The 15,883-nt window shown below is 37.1% G+C and overlaps 1 protein-coding gene across 3 annotated transcripts in view; it reads right to left on the reverse strand.

The window, feature by feature from the left end:
* Positions 1 to 329: 329 nt before the first annotated feature.
* The window catches only part of LOC134338640 (protein-tyrosine sulfotransferase 2-like), a 93,007-nt gene continuing 77,453 nt past the window's right edge, over positions 330 to 15,883 (reverse strand). For all 3 annotated transcript variants that reach the window (XM_063034640.1, XM_063034641.1, XM_063034642.1), the window contains 4 exons: positions 14,969 to 15,167; positions 11,346 to 11,396; positions 10,359 to 10,408; positions 330 to 5,328 (listed from right to left, as the gene is read on the reverse strand). In XM_063034640.1, the coding sequence (XP_062890710.1) occupies positions 10,376 to 10,408; positions 11,346 to 11,396; positions 14,969 to 15,167 (283 nt within the window). In that variant the 3' untranslated portion in view covers positions 330 to 5,328; positions 10,359 to 10,375. The remainder of the gene's footprint in view (positions 5,329 to 10,358; positions 10,409 to 11,345; positions 11,397 to 14,968; positions 15,168 to 15,883) is intronic.

Here is a 15,883-nt window from a genome sequence, read left to right on the forward strand (position 1 = left end):
CCACCGTCAATCTAATAGCTTGTCTTCACACTTCTCCAAAACGAAGTATAATTGAGTGAATACAACCTTCAAAAGTGAAGTTGCAATACGTGGGGCATAATAATTAAACATTCCCCTGAGAGTATATAGTGATTTTTCAAAATGGAAAAATGAATCCTGTTTCAGCTGTCAGTACCACAAATAAACTTTGTTCCATAGATAATGTCACTCCTCATGCTCATGCCTTGTGTGTGCCAAAATACACTGAATTTGTGGTTTTGATTGGTGGAGTTTATCTACATTTTTTGCAAATTTAAATATTACAAAATTTCAAGCACGCAATACTAAAAAGAGTCATACACAGTACAATTTTTAAGCAAATTTCTTTTATATAACTAGGATTAAAATCAAGCATTTCAGATCATGTAAGGATCAGACTGCGAACAATATTCCTTCTAATCTACTGAAACAATGTGTCTCCGCACTACCTTTAAAAGAGCACTTCATGTTTTACCTCGGTGGTAATCCAGTCCTTCATAACAGTTTTGTAATGTGGACTCCTGTCCACTAAAACAGCCTTGAGGCTATCAAACCTACTTCAGTGCTACATGATAAAAAGACTTTCATCCTGTAGGTCTTGCTCAAGAACCTACAATGAAAGGCCAGTGTACAACCTGTTGCAGCATCAAAATGATACAATTATGCTTTTTTTACAAATAGGATGGAAAAGAAAAGGGCAGTTAAATATTTCAGGGACTTAGTAATTATCCTAGATAAATCTCATCCCATATTTAGTTACGAGTTTAATTTGGTGACTGAACCAACAAGCAAATTAGTTTTGAAAAGTCACATTTTTAATTCCATTTGACTTGAATAGGCAAACAAAGAGCACATTACTTTTTTGATTTTATCTTGCAATGATTACATAAATGATTTCAGTATCAGCAAATCTGACAACTTTATAGAAAAACAAAATTAACACTTTAAATGAAGGTTAACATTGTTTTTCTCTCTCCTCTGATGCTTCCTGATCTCCTGAACATTTCTATCACTTTGAAATCTAAAATAAAAACACATATCTACACTTTGATTTTTCAACACGTTTCAAGGAGGAAGAAACAACGAACATTTGCTAATGTAACATATAGCAGGCTCATAATAGAAAGCTAGAGCATGTGAATTCATATGCTCTAAAATTTGACAGCAAATTAGTTAAATGTGGACATCAGAGTTGTGATAAATAACAGCCATTCAAAAATAGAGGAATACAGACCAATCAAATAATTGAACTGCTGTTGCTCATAATGTACACTAATGATTTGTACTTGGGACTATTTGTACAGCTATACAAACATGGTATGAAACTAAAGGATATAACTAAGAAAAAGAGTGACTTTTTACAAGAACTTCAGAATGATTTGAATATAGGACATGTTGCCAATGGTGATAGTTTAAAAATCATTAGCAAGCTTTCAAAATAAAACCTAGCGATAGACTGAGTAGTTGGATGCTAAAAGAACTATACACAGATTGATTTATAAGAAAAATAGTAACATTACTCTGAGTTGTAGAGGACCAAAGAGATGTAAGCTCAAAGTTAAAATAACATTAAACAAATAACATTACAGGCAAACAAACACTGAAAATCACTTGGATTTATTTTTAGGGGTATAGAATTCTTTAGTAGACAAGCTATGCTTGGAACCTCTTCAAGCTCCATTCAAGTATGGAGTACTGTTTAGGGTCTCTCTATATAAAAAAGGATAAAGCATGAAGTAAAATACAGAATTTATCAATTTGATATCAGAACTGAAAACGCATAGATGAGACATTTTCTTTTAATTATCAACAAAATGTTAGCTTATTGGTTTATTCAGGTCATTAAAATTATGAATGGACTGGATATGGCAGAGGAAGAGAGAATGCTTCTCCTTATGTCAAAATCCAGTAAGTTTTTTTAAACCAAATATAGTTATCACTAAATCTAAACATGAAATGAAGGGATATTCCTTTCCTCAGAGTGACTTGAAACTTAAGAGGAAAAAATGGTCAAGTGTTTTCAAAAACCACATGACATTAAAAGAACAAAAAACTGGAAAGACTCTAAAGGAGAAAAGAAGAAATGAAAATACAAGACTAAACAATTATCGAGAGTTTGAAAGCCAGAGAAAGCAAGAGCTTTATAAAAATACTGGTGTGCCCAATAGTATGCATGTACCAAATGCAAGGAATGTAGTGAATAAGACAGATCGAGCTGAAGACACTAATAGAAGTGTCAGTTTCTGTCACTCATACATAGAAATATCTTATATATGGAAATGTGAAACAGAGCAAACTTGAAAGATTTAACACTTCTAATAATAGGGTTTACTGAGAGTGAATAACAAAAGAAGAGAATATAGCAATATTGGTCATAGGAGCTGAGATGAAAGATGTAGTAAGATGAGGCCTCTAAACACTTAGAGCAGGGGTTCCCAACCTTTTATGCTATGAACCAATACCATTAAGCAAAGAGTCCATGGACCCCAGGTTGGGAACCCCTGACCTAAGAAGAAGGTCTAAGAGCAGATTTCAATTAAGTGCAAATGACTAGGACAGTTATAATGAGAGATTTCATTTTGTCTAAAAGTAATTGGAATTACATCAATCTAAAATATATGAGGGCAGAGAATTCTTAAACTGCATTCAGGAGAATTTTAATCAATGCAGTACACCCAGTATCAACACAGTTTGGGAAACTGGTCCTTACAGAATTCACTACTAAAAATACTCCTGCAAAACTTGCAGAAAAAATAAACAAAATGCAAAGAAACAACAAGTTTTGTCAACCTTTTTCAAGTTTCCACATTATGGAAAATCATGCTGGGGATGGTTTTCTGTGAATGCATTCTCTTTGTAACTTGACTTGGAGGGCTATGTGGGAAGGAAGCATTAGAGTGATCTTTGAGTAGGTTAAAAGGTCAGCACAACAACATGGTCAAACAGCCTGTACTGTTTTATGTTTTATGTACCGTAATTAATAAAGGGGATGCTTTCCTGGAATTAGTTTTAGAGAATCTGGGCTGGTGGAAGAAGTATCAGTAATAGAGGCTTTTGTGTGACCATGATTACAACCCAGATTTGGAAAAGAACAGATAAATTAGTAGTAAAAAGGTGCTAAATTGGAGGAAAATGAATTTTATTACATTGAAAAATGATTCAGAAAAGTATACTAGAAACTGCTTCTTGAAAGCAAATTAGTTTTGGAGAAGATTAACTGGGTTAATTTGCATGCCTTCCCACAAAGAACAAAGGTGAGACCACAAAATCTAGAACTTCCTATTGTCAAGGTGCACTGAGATCGAATATGTCAAAATAATGCAAGTTTATATCAGATACCATGCACTTAATACAGTAACAATAAAAAGGGAACATGAAAGAAAAAGCAAGTAAAATCAAAAGGACTAAAGTGTCAGAGAATCTGGGAAAGGTCTAAATATTGAATATGATAATCATGGTAAAGAGGAATTAAAAGATTTAAGCATCCTATGTAATGGATACTTTACCAGACCCAGTTAATACCTTGTGTTACAATTTATCTGGAATTATCTCCAAATAGTCCAGAGAATCTGAACAGAATTTTTCAATCCTTTTTAGCAAAAGTGATCAAAGAGGACTGAGCAATGTTAACATTTATAATTTAAAAAACCTAAATAGTTAGAGGCTGGGTAGCTGATCTTCAGTGGAGGTCTACGTATAATTTTGATTTTACTTCCAGGGAAATTCTTCCACGACAAGAAATTTTCAGCAGTAAACTTCTATTGACCTTTCTTGGTCATCTAGCAACTGATATATATGTATGATAATCTGAGCCAAATGGGATTGAAGATGAAGAAGGTAGAAACGTTGATTTAGATAAGTTTATATCATACACTTTAAAGTGCTTTATATATATTTAATTGGCTTGAAATGCTGACCCTGTCCTTGGGACAAATTTGACAATCAATTTATGCAGAACACAATCCCAGAAAATGCATCTGTTTTGCATACTGAATGTTCAATGAGAAAAAAAAAATTGAGGTAATTAGAATAACTGCATATTGAAAAAGGCCCTTTGCAATATTACTATTAATTTTTACCAGTTTGCTTTAAGAGCTCAAGTTATACAGCATCAATAACTTTGTACAAAACTATTTCTAAGAATTTTGTATCAAAATCTGTTATTCCTCCGTCACATGGCACTTTTTGGAGAAATTCACTGGAGCTGAGTCCAAGGCCAGATCAGTATGATCTTATTGAACTGTGGAGCAGGTTCGTTGGACCAGACGACCTACCCTGCTCATATTTCTTACATTATGTACTTTTAAAATTATACAGGATCTTGGTGAGATTACACTTGGATTACTGAATGATACAGAGTCAAAGGACTGGATAGTCTACTCCTACTCTGTTGTTTCTTCATTGAAGGCATTTATAATATTAAAGGAAACCAGCTTCCATCAATGCTATTGCTTGAAAGCTCAAGTAAAAAAAATGCTGCAATAAACTAATTTCAATGAATGCAGTTAGGTCCAATTCAGCTCAGATTCTTATTGAGATTTATAATTTGAGAGCCCTTCTCAAAATTGTTAGGAATTTCAGTTGATGCAGCACTACCTACCAGGTATATTACTCGAGTAAAAAATAAATCACAAAAAAGGGGGAAGAACCTATACAGTACCCACTTAAAACAAAAGCTGATGTCTTAAGAGTTTAAGAAACTAAAATTAGAGTATTCTATTTAAATGTAAATTGCTATTTTTTACCTTTTGCTTGAATACTTTTCTGACAGTGAATATCTTTTCCGTAAGCTGTAGATTTTAATATAATAGAATAGCAATATTTCATCCAGTACAGCCTCTGGTATCCAATATTAAACATACTTTGTAGGATAAAAGCCTTAAGGATTATACATTCTTGATTGTCATAGTGGTGATTGAAAGTAATATAGCAGCTTAAAGAACTGCTCAAGGCATTATATTCAATAAATGTACATTTGAGAGAATATGACCACATTAAAATAGAACATACACACAGGAGACTGGTGATGTAATGTTCCTTACAATCTGAAGATGTACAGATTATTGCATGAATGACTTCACCTTGGATACACTAAGTATAGTTAGCTTTGGGGAAGAAAGTATCATTAAAGTAACTTTCCTTGCAAAATGTTAAGATTCAGATAAGATTGTCACAGGTTCACATTATTCATCAAACACACAACAACATGAATGCAAGACTGTGTATCAGCAGATTTTGTTGCTTCCAATCTGAACTGTTTTCAGTCATTTCTTCACTTTCTGCTTTGTCTGCCAAGTAAATTTGATGTCCCTGGAAAAGATGATTTCACATTAAATGACCAAACTACAAAATAGGCTTCCTTAGCACATAACACTTGTGTAAGTTAGCTTTCTGTTTTGATTAGTTGTTTTTTCCAATACCACAAACACAATGTATTGAGGACACTATGGGATTATGTGCACAATGAACAAAGTCCAAAGTAACAGAATATCAGCATTAGGAAACCAGGGTTTATCCATGGTTGGCTATGGATCTCATCACTTTGACTGGTGGTCCATCCAAAGTCAGATAGGTATGTTGTCCAGCTAGTAGATATGTATAGAACTGTAGAGATGCTGCTGTGTAATCATGTAATGAATGCTCAGAGGTCAGTCAAGTGGCAAGGACTACTACCTATCCTTGATTTAGAAAAATGTCCCTGCAAAATATTTTAAGTGATATAATGCATTGTGGCAACTCTCTTATGACACATTGGACATCGAAGACAGATGGCATTAATGAAAATTCATAAAGCAAGGAATATATGTGATATTAAAGTTAAGTTAATTTCATTTTTATGACTCTAGCCTTTGTGATTCTAGTGTTAACCAGATTCGAATAAACGTCATTGATCTAAAAAGTTTTTTCTTTTTCTCAAATACTGCCTGGCATAAATAATGGCAGCACGGTAGCACAATGCTTTACAGCACTATTGACTTGGGTTCAGTGCCTGCTGCTGTCTGTACGGAGTTTGTATGTTCTCCCTGTGACCATGTGGATTTCCTCCAGAGTCCAAAGATGTACCAGTTGGTAGGTTAATTGGTCATTGTAAATTATCTTGTGATTAGGCTAGTGTTAAGTCAGGGGTTTCTGGGCAGCATGCCTAAAGGACAGAAGAGCCTTCTCTGCACTGTATCTCAATAAATAAATAAAAGTATCTTCAGCATCAGTAGCACTTTGATCTGACAACTCAAGAACTACTATTCATATACCACTTTTAATGAAATAGAAGATCTCAAGAGACTATACAGGAGCTACTAAGCTAAATCTGATAACAAACCTTTTGGCTTCATGAATGGTTAAGATCTGCATTTCACATTTAACAAGTGCCTTTATTTGTTTTTTCTCCACCTGTCTCATTAATACGTTAACAAGTTAACTTAATAAATATCAGGATCACTCAGGTGTGCAAGGTCTCAGCCTATCAGATATTTCCTCTGTCCTATCCATCCTTCCCCTAGCTTTCTGTAACCTAAAACAAACCTGTGTTCTAATTTTTGCAGTTTTAATTAAGATTATTCAACTGAAGTTAACTGTTTGTTTCTTCAGGTGACACCCAACTTCTTGAATATTTCCACCATTTTGTTCTCTCCTCCCAGAAAGGTTTCTTTAATTGAGAAAAATAATTCAGTATGCTATGAAGACACACTGTTAAAAAGCCTGCTGAAAATCAGGCATTAATTTTAAGCACAGAATGTTCCAAACATCGGTGGAATAATATCCCAAAAGGGTAATTAAATGAACCAATTACCAATCAATTGAAATTAAAATCCATCAGGTTGAATCTGCCCATAAGAATTTCATCCCCACCCTTAGAAGCATAAGGCAGTGCACTTCAATACAGACAGATCACTAATGCTTCTTACAGGAGCAAGAACTCAAACTCAACACCATGGCTGGTACTCCACTGCTTGTTTGGGTAACTTAATGCAACCTTAAACCTTCAGTTACTTTTGTTTATAATTTATTCACAGGGGATACTGTTGTTAAGGCCTGCATTTCTTGTGAGCTCCTACTTGGTCTTTAAGTGCTGGCATCGATCTGACTCTTTCAGCTAGTGTTTGTGGTGTTTCCTCGGTGATGTTAACTAGGGATTCTATGATTTTGCTTCAGCAATGACAAATGAACAGTACTGTACATGTCCAAATATGGATTTTGCGTGAGTTGAAGCTGGTGATATTCTCTATTTACTCACGTAGGTCTTTTAGAGACGCTGCTCAAAAAACTATTGAGTGTTGTTGCAATGTTTTTGATTTTGCACACCTCCAATAATGGCTTGGTTGAGGAGCAAATAAATACTAAAGATGCTGGATGTGGATTGTGTTAATTTTTGAGCGCTGTTCAATGTGCACTCATGCAGGCAAGCACCAAATTATAATTCTATCTTATACATGGTACAACAGTTTTAGTAAGTAAGATACAGATCATAATATCTGATTTATAGGCCAATGGCAAATTCCAGACTGTTACTTTTGGTGAAGTTCCATGATATCAATGGGTTGTAGTTAAGAGATTTTCTTGGTGGTGATAGTCTTTTGTGCTACCCAAATTTATTAATACTTAATCAGGCTTGATCTGCTATCTTGTTACATGCAGATGAGAACAGCTCCATTGTGCTGTGCATTCAGGTAAGATGTGTCATGAGGTAAGACCTTCACAGGATTTATTGTTGGAGAAACAATCACTGATGTGATAGAGGATGGTCACACCTTGGATGCAACTGTTGTAGAATGTCTTATGCACTGAGATGACTGATTTCAAATTCCCACAACTATTTTCTACACTAGGTATGACTTAGCTGAGATAAGCAAGTTGACAGTTTCCCTCGTCTTTCTTCCCAATTCTACTTTCTGGAGGAGTTGATGACAAAGTCTGGCAAAGGCTGCTTTGATATCAAGCAGAGTTTTTTTCCCTCATCTCACTTCTGAAATCTGGGATAACCAGGTGGTCCTGGCGGAAATCAAATTTGTGAGCAAGAAAAGGTTTGGTAGATACCATTTAAGAGAACTGTCAAAAATCCTTTCATCACTTTGTTAATGCTCTATAAGATGGTACAGGTCAGAATGTGTTTCCCTCTCTTTTTCCGTTCTGGATATACCAAAAGAAAAAAAGGATCTAACTGGCAATTTTTTTTTTTTTTTACCCAAGTTGCATTTGTAATGAATAATTAAAGACATGGGCAGTTCAGGAACATGTGGAATAAATGAATTAGCCACAGGCTGGTTTCTGTTGACAATGTGGATCTTAACAGGACTAAGATATCACAATCCCTTTAACTATTCTATCTAAAATTGATCGCAAATGATCTGGCTTCTTCAAACCTGTTTCTAATAACATTGTTAATGTCAGATAGTTTGCTCTGAACATGTCAGTTCAATCAATCACCCCATTAGCTTCCTGACAAAAAGGTGAGAAGAAACACTTGGGTTATCACCCAATGCCCCATTCCTATTTGCAGTGAATATCAAGGACTATATGCATATAGATCAGCATACTCCCCATCAAGAATCAACAGTTTTCAATAGGAATTTGCTTGTGACCTCAAGCAGTAAGGGATGTTGACCTGAATCTAATTTGCCAACATAACTATGAAAAGACCTCAATAGGTTTTTGTTTCAAGGAGACCACAGCAGTAAAGTGAATACCAGGAGCAAGAGCTTTCACCTCCTGTCAGGAATCCAAACACAGATACAGAACACTGAACTAATATGAGCCACTCAATAAGGGTTCTGGTTGACTAACCATGGCATCCTGAAATAGTGGTTCTATTGTGTGGACAGTTTGAGAGGAGTCTTTCACTACAGCCACAGTGAGTGTTCATAATCATGTGCTACATGATCCATAACTTTGGAATACAAAGGGAAGTTGCCACTGAGCCTCTCCAAGGGAAAGAAGAGAAGGTTGAACAGGGATGAAAGTTGCCAGGCAGAAAATTAATGAAAAACAAACTTATAGACCACCCTTCCTCTTTCCTAGAACTATACATATGATTCTTATTACTGCACCCGAACAATATTGATATACTTTTGTTGAATGTCTACTATAATGAAATCAACACGATCACCTGTATTTTCATTGTTTATTTGACACTAGGTTTTTGAATCCTGTGCAGCAAGTCAGGCTATACTACTGAAGTGCAAAAGTCAATTATACTGAATAATTGGCTTACTGCATAACTGGCCAGTTCTGATCCAGAGAAAGCAGGCTATCTGAAGATGTTGAACTTCATATACAAGTTGTTAGTGCAGCAGATAGAGAGTAGTCTAGGCAGTAATGCAGTAATAATGCTTTTAGAATGCTCAATAAAGACAGGGAATAATATTTGGGTTGCAACACCTGTCCTTTTATTCTTTTCTCTTCAGAGACCCAACAGTCCATTCAGATGAAATAGTAATTCACTTGCACTACTTCCAATTCAGCGTATTGCTTTAAATTTTCATAACATCTCCTCCACGAGGAAACAGATTGGGTGCCTTTTTTGTGGAGTATCTGCATTCAGTCCACAGGATCATATTTGAGATTCCTTTTGTTTGTCACTTAAGTTCTCCATTCTACTCTGGCATGTGTCCTCCTGCACTGTTATTACTACACCCAATGTAATCTTGAGGAACTGCACCTCACCTTCTTTCTAGCATACTGCAGCCTTGCAACATCAAGTTCAACAACTTCATGCAACTTGCTTTCACTGTTTGTATCACGATTGGTTAAATGCTGCTGGGTCACTGTGGATTTCTGGCATTTTCTATTTTGATTTCAGATTTCCAGTGTCTGTAATCTTTTGATTTTCATTTCTTAATAAGCAGGAGCGATGTTTTGGCAATTCAGCTGCTCTGTGTTTATCCACTAAGTTGGGGCTGTTGTGCATTCTATTCATTTAGCCATCTTGGCTTTCCTTCTCTTCCCTACTTATATCACCAGTTCTTCTAATGCAGAAGACTGATAAGTAAGGAACATTAAACAGATGCCATGATTAGAATTCATCTGAAAGGCACACCTGCAGCCAGAGTGAAGCTAACTTTTAAGAGATGTCCAATATGATATACAAGTTATGAGTAATATTAATGCTAAATTTGATATTATTCAACTAAACACCTTACACGATGTATTGAAGCTACATCCTGATATCAACCTTTTTTGGATAATGGAAAAAAAAGTATAGAATAGCAGAAGTTACACATAACTTAATATTTAATGCATGGCATGTAATGTGGTCTGGTAATATATAGAGAGCATGTCTGCCAAAGGTCATAGATGAAGTAATCGTTATTCTACATTCTATGTACTAAGAGAAGTATATACACCTGTCTTTACAGCATTGTTACTGAGATCCAGTCATGGAAGCATTCTTTACCTATAAAAAGAAAAAAAAACACATAGATTTAAGTGACACACAGCCCTATTTAAACTACAAAATGAATGCATGAATTCTAACTTGCTTATTTTCATTATAACACAGTTATCAAAAGCATTTTTGAACAATTTAATAACCTGCATTTGTTCTCAATGCAAATTTTATACAAAGGCAAATAACATTTCTAATCAGTGCAGGTATAAACACTGATTTTCCAAGATTGTGCCACATGCAAGCACAGCTCAGTTATTCTCAGTTGTGATGCTAGGATACGTGATTCCTGCATGTAACAAAAAGGATTAAAAGCCAGTGATAGAGAGAGTGAGGGAATTTATTGAATTCTTAAAGCTGTTGGTTAATTAAAGAGAGCTGATCATAATTTAACATCAGTTGTTCTTGTATTGGAGGTGATCATTACTGACAAGGCCAGCACTTTTTGATCATCTTTATCTGGCCCTGAAATGAGAAGGCAGTTTGGAGTCAATTACAGGGTGGCCATGTGATCTATTATGACATAGCTCATTTATGCTAATACAGTAAGAAAATGAGCTAAGTAGTAGATCAACAATGAGCTAAGAAAGGGGAGCCAGCTAAACAAGTTCAGTCCTGGCTAGAATACTGGGTTCCTGAATTCTGAGGGCAAGGATGGGCTTAAGGCACTGCAGTGATCTTCACAAAATCCAATGATTGATCACAACCAAATATTTTTCTAGTTAAAATAAAACCTGAATTCTCTGCCAGACTTACTTGAGTTTAATTTCACCCATGCTAATTTTACAAAGCCCCAGAAACAGATGAATATTTTCAACTTGTTATAAAATGGATATATGCAGATTATTAGACAATAGAAACATCAGAAATGAGTGAAAATTGTTACTGGCTTGGTGTCTGAAGCCTATTTTGAACTGGACAAAATTGCAAAACACACGCAACCTACCAGAGAAGGTCCTTTCAAATTGGCAGGTGTTTTAAAGTCACCCTGCAATAGCTGTGAATAACATGAACAAAAATTTGTTAGCAATATACTTAAGTTTGCAGTGGCCAAGTCCAGTAGCACACACTATTCCTTTAATTTTTAAATGAATTGAAAACTTGTCAGTAATATTCAGAGCTGGGCACAAAAGGATAATGAAACTCCATATACTGAAAGCAAGATCTTCAATTTCAGCTTCATTTCACACAGGTATAAAACAGGCTTTAAAACATTATTACAGTGGATGGCATTGGTGAACACATTTTGAGCTGCAGACTGTATCATCCATTGTATCACAGTACTATCAAGAATTTGCACATTCAAATTCATAGTAAATCATAAAGGATAAAAAAAATAGTTTGGTATTTCTTACTGTGTTTATTGCCCTTCTGTGATTCTAGCTTATTTTAACCCAAAATAAAAATCCAAACACATCCCCTTGAAGTTACTTGCACTCCCATCTTTTTAAAATGATCTTTCCCATTCACTGAATAAGATCCCCAATTTGTACCGAAAAGATACCCCTTACTCAGTGCAGTATTCTTCCCTATTCTTCCAGCAGTATTTTTCATGTCTACTAAAAAATACGATTATTAGGTTACAGACTGGCACCACAATATCATATCAACACAGACAAAATGCTGGAGGAACTCAGCAGGCCTGGCAATATCTATGGGAAAAAAGTACAGCTGACGTTTCGGGTCAAGACACTTCATCAAGGTTGGAAGGAAAAAAAAAAATGGAGTCAGAGTTAGAGGGAGGGAAGGAAGAAACACAAGGTGATAGGTGAAACTGGGAAGAGGAGGAGTGAGATAGAGCTGGGAAATTAATTGGTAAAAGAGATATAAGGCTGGAGAAGGGGGAGGAGCACCAGAGGGAGGTGATGGGCAGGTAAGGAGATAAGGTGAGAGAGGGAAATGGGAACGGGCAATGGTAAAGAGGAGGGATGGAGATATTACCAGAAGTTTGTGAAATCAATGTTCATACTATCAGATTGGAGGCTACCCAGACAGAATACAAGGTGTTGCTCCTCCAACTTGAGTGTGGCTTCATCGCAACAATAAGGTGGCCATGGACTGGCATGTCAGAATGAGAATGGGAAGTGGAATTAAAATGGGTGGCTACTGGGAGATCCCGCTTTTTCTGGCGGACGGAGAGAAAGTGCTCAATGAAGCGGTCTCCCAATCTATGTTGGGTCTCACTGATATACAGGAGACCACAGAAGTGTCACCTCACCTGGAAGAATTGTTTGGGTCCCTGAATGGTAGTAACGGAGGTGGTGCAGAGGCAGGTGTAGCACTAATTCTGCTTGCAAGGAGGGAGATCAGTGGGGAGGGACAAATGCACAAGGGAGTCACGCAGGGATTAATCCATACGGAAGCAGAAAGTCGGGAGGAGGGAAGTATGTGCTGCACATGGAGGCTGGTGGGGTGGTAAGTGAGGACAAGATGAACCCTATCCCTGGTGGGGTGGTGGGAGGATGGGGTGAGGGCAGATGTGCACAAAATGGAAAGGATGCAGTTGAGGGCAGTGTTGATAGTGGAGGAAGGGAAGCTCCTTTCTTTGAAGGAGGAGGACATCTCCTTCATTCTGGAATGAAAAGCCTCATCCTAGATCAGATGTGATGAAGACGGAGGAATTGAGAGAAGGAAATGGCATTTTTACAAGTAACCGGGTGGGAAGAGGTATTGTCCAGGTAGCTGTGAATCAAAAGGTTTATAACAGATTTTCTACTGATATCTGTCTGCAGAGATAGAGACAGCGAGATCGAGAAAGGGGAGAGAAGTGTCAGAAATGGACCAGATAAACTTGAGGGCAGGGTGGAAATTGGAGGCAGTGAAGTTGACAAGCTCCACATGGATGTAGGAAGCAGTACCGATGCAGTTGTCGATGTAGCATAGGAAAAGTTGGGGAGTGACACCAGCGTAGACTTAGAACAGACTTGTTCTACCTAGCCAACAAAAAGGCAGACATAGCTGGGATCCAGGTGAGTGCCCATCGCGACATCTTTTGTTTGAAGGAAGTGGGAGGATTATTGAGAGTGAGGACAAGTTCTGACAGATGGAGGAGAGTGGTGTTGAGGGGAACTGGTTGGGTCTAGTGTTGAAAGAAATAGTGAGCTTTGAGGCCTCTTGATGGGGGGTGGAGGTGTATAGGAACTGGGCATCCATGATGAAAATAAGGGAACCTGAAATCATTGAAAAGATCAAGAGCGTGTGAAGTGTCACAGATGTAGGTACGAAGGGACTGAACCAGGAGGCATAAAACTGACTTGAGGTATGCAAATGAGTTCAGTGGAGCAGCAACAAGCAGAGATAATGGGTCTACCTGGACAGGCAGGTTTGTGGATCTTGGGTAGGAAGTAGAAACGGGAGGTGTGGGGTGAGGGATCTATGAGGTTGGTAGCAGTCCAACCTCATAGAGGTTGAGATCCCCAAATTTAATGAGGTCAGTGATGGTGTAGGAGACAACGGCCTGGTGCTCCTTAGTGGGATTCTGTTCGAGGGGCAAGAAAGAAGAGATCATATCCTTATCTGATGCACATTCTAGAAGCCCTAGAATGCTGCTGCCAACTCAGCCATTGAAAAACATTATAAACTTCTTATTTAGGGGACAGAAACTTGTAATAACCAAAAACATAAAAATTATTGCTTCCAGTACATTAATATAGTAAACACAAAATAAGCTATCACCTCCCTCATGGTTCTGCCTCCTTCTACTACCCATTGTGTTTTCCCCTATTCCTTCTTCACCTTTCCTGCCTATCCCCTCCCTGCTTCCCCTCCCCCACCCCTTTATCTTTCACCTTACTGGTTTTTTACCTGGAACCTACCAGCCTTCTCCTTCCTACCCTCCCCCACCTTCTTTATAGGGCCTCTGCCCCTTCTCTCTTCAGTCCTGATGAAGGGTTCCGCCCCGAAACGTCGACTCGTTTCCACAGATGCTGCCCAACCTGCTGAGTTCCTCCAGCGTGGTGTGAGTGTTATATTAATATAGTAACCTTGCTCCATTACTTATCAACCTTAAAAAAAACCCTCAAACTTTGAATGTACAATGAAAAATTAATTCTTGAAATAGTTGATGAACCAATGTATTATTTCCACAGTGTGATAAGGCACTGATCAATATCCATGATTCACTACATATCAAATTCTTACCATCAGAAAACTGTATTGCACCATTTTTAGACATAAAAAATTAAATTGCAGATTGATGGATGGGACTTAAATTAATCTCATTGCTTCCAGGGAAGAAAGGGGAAGCATTTTTTAAACCAGATATTAATCCTTGCTAGGAAGTACAGACATCATAAGAAAATGGTATGGAGCTTGGGTTTGATACTGACCCAGTTGAAAATTCAAATAAAGAATAATTATTTGGCATGATACCCTCTGCAGCAGACATGACCACAGTGAAAGAGATAGCAAATTAATAAGTCCATAAACAAGGACCAAATTGAGAGCCATAAGCCATTCACATGCACTAACTGACAATAATTATAGACCAAGAAGTGCCTTATCTGCAATACAATAAAAAAATTAAAACTTGAAAGCTATAAGTATTTTGAGTAAGATGTTTGAACATACCCTTTTGGTGTTATTAATTACTAATGCATCAGGATTTCCATAATTTGGTGGATTGGCATTGGGATCATAGCCTAATTTGGCCAACATTGGTGCTATCCTTGCCATTTCCTCAACCACACCATCAGGAATGTGTCCCACCCACTTGGTCAAAGCCTCAAGATTAACTGGCTTGATAACTTGGTCAGTGGATCTCTCTATTCTGCAAAAGGAGAAAAAATACAGTTTTATAAAATACCAGGTTTATGATTAGCTCTATCAAATATTACTACTCACTACTAGTTAGTACCCTAAATTTGGAAGATTGGGGACATAGATGGGAGCTTTAAAAGAAACATCTTAGATTTGACCGGTTTTCCTGAGGCTCGTTTGATCGTGGCTGAGATTTTCCAGAATCCTCAGCTGCTCATCATTATTCCAATCTGATCCTCCGTATCCTGCCCATCCTCAGTAGAGTTACTTTTTCACATTTGACTGGTCAAAACAATGCTATAAAATATACATTGGAATATTTAATCAGAGAAAAAAATTCATATTTAAGTTTTAGAAAACTGAAATCATTCAGGGCCCTGGGATGTCTTTACTGAGTAGGGTAATGCAAATACCCAAGATATTTTATACATTAAAAACAAGTGGGCAGCTAGGGAGAGGGAAGGATGACTCAAGGATAAAGGAGAAAATTTATGCCTGGAGCCAGAGAAAGGTACAAAATAAATACTTGGTATTAGTATTCACCAAAGAGAAGGAAATGAAGGATATCAGGATGAGCATGGGGAATGCTAATATTCAATGGAATTTTGGTAGCAAGGAGTTAGTATTTGGCCTCTTGAAAAACATTAGATTAGGCAAATACCTTGGGCCTAATAGCATCTATTTCAGTTACTGAGAGGGGTGAGCAGGGAGGCATGTTGGAGGTTG

The sequence above is a fragment of the Mobula hypostoma genome, chromosome 27 (genome assembly GCF_963921235.1).
Source record: "Mobula hypostoma chromosome 27, sMobHyp1.1, whole genome shotgun sequence".
Taxonomy (NCBI): Eukaryota; Metazoa; Chordata; class Chondrichthyes; order Myliobatiformes; family Myliobatidae; genus Mobula; species Mobula hypostoma.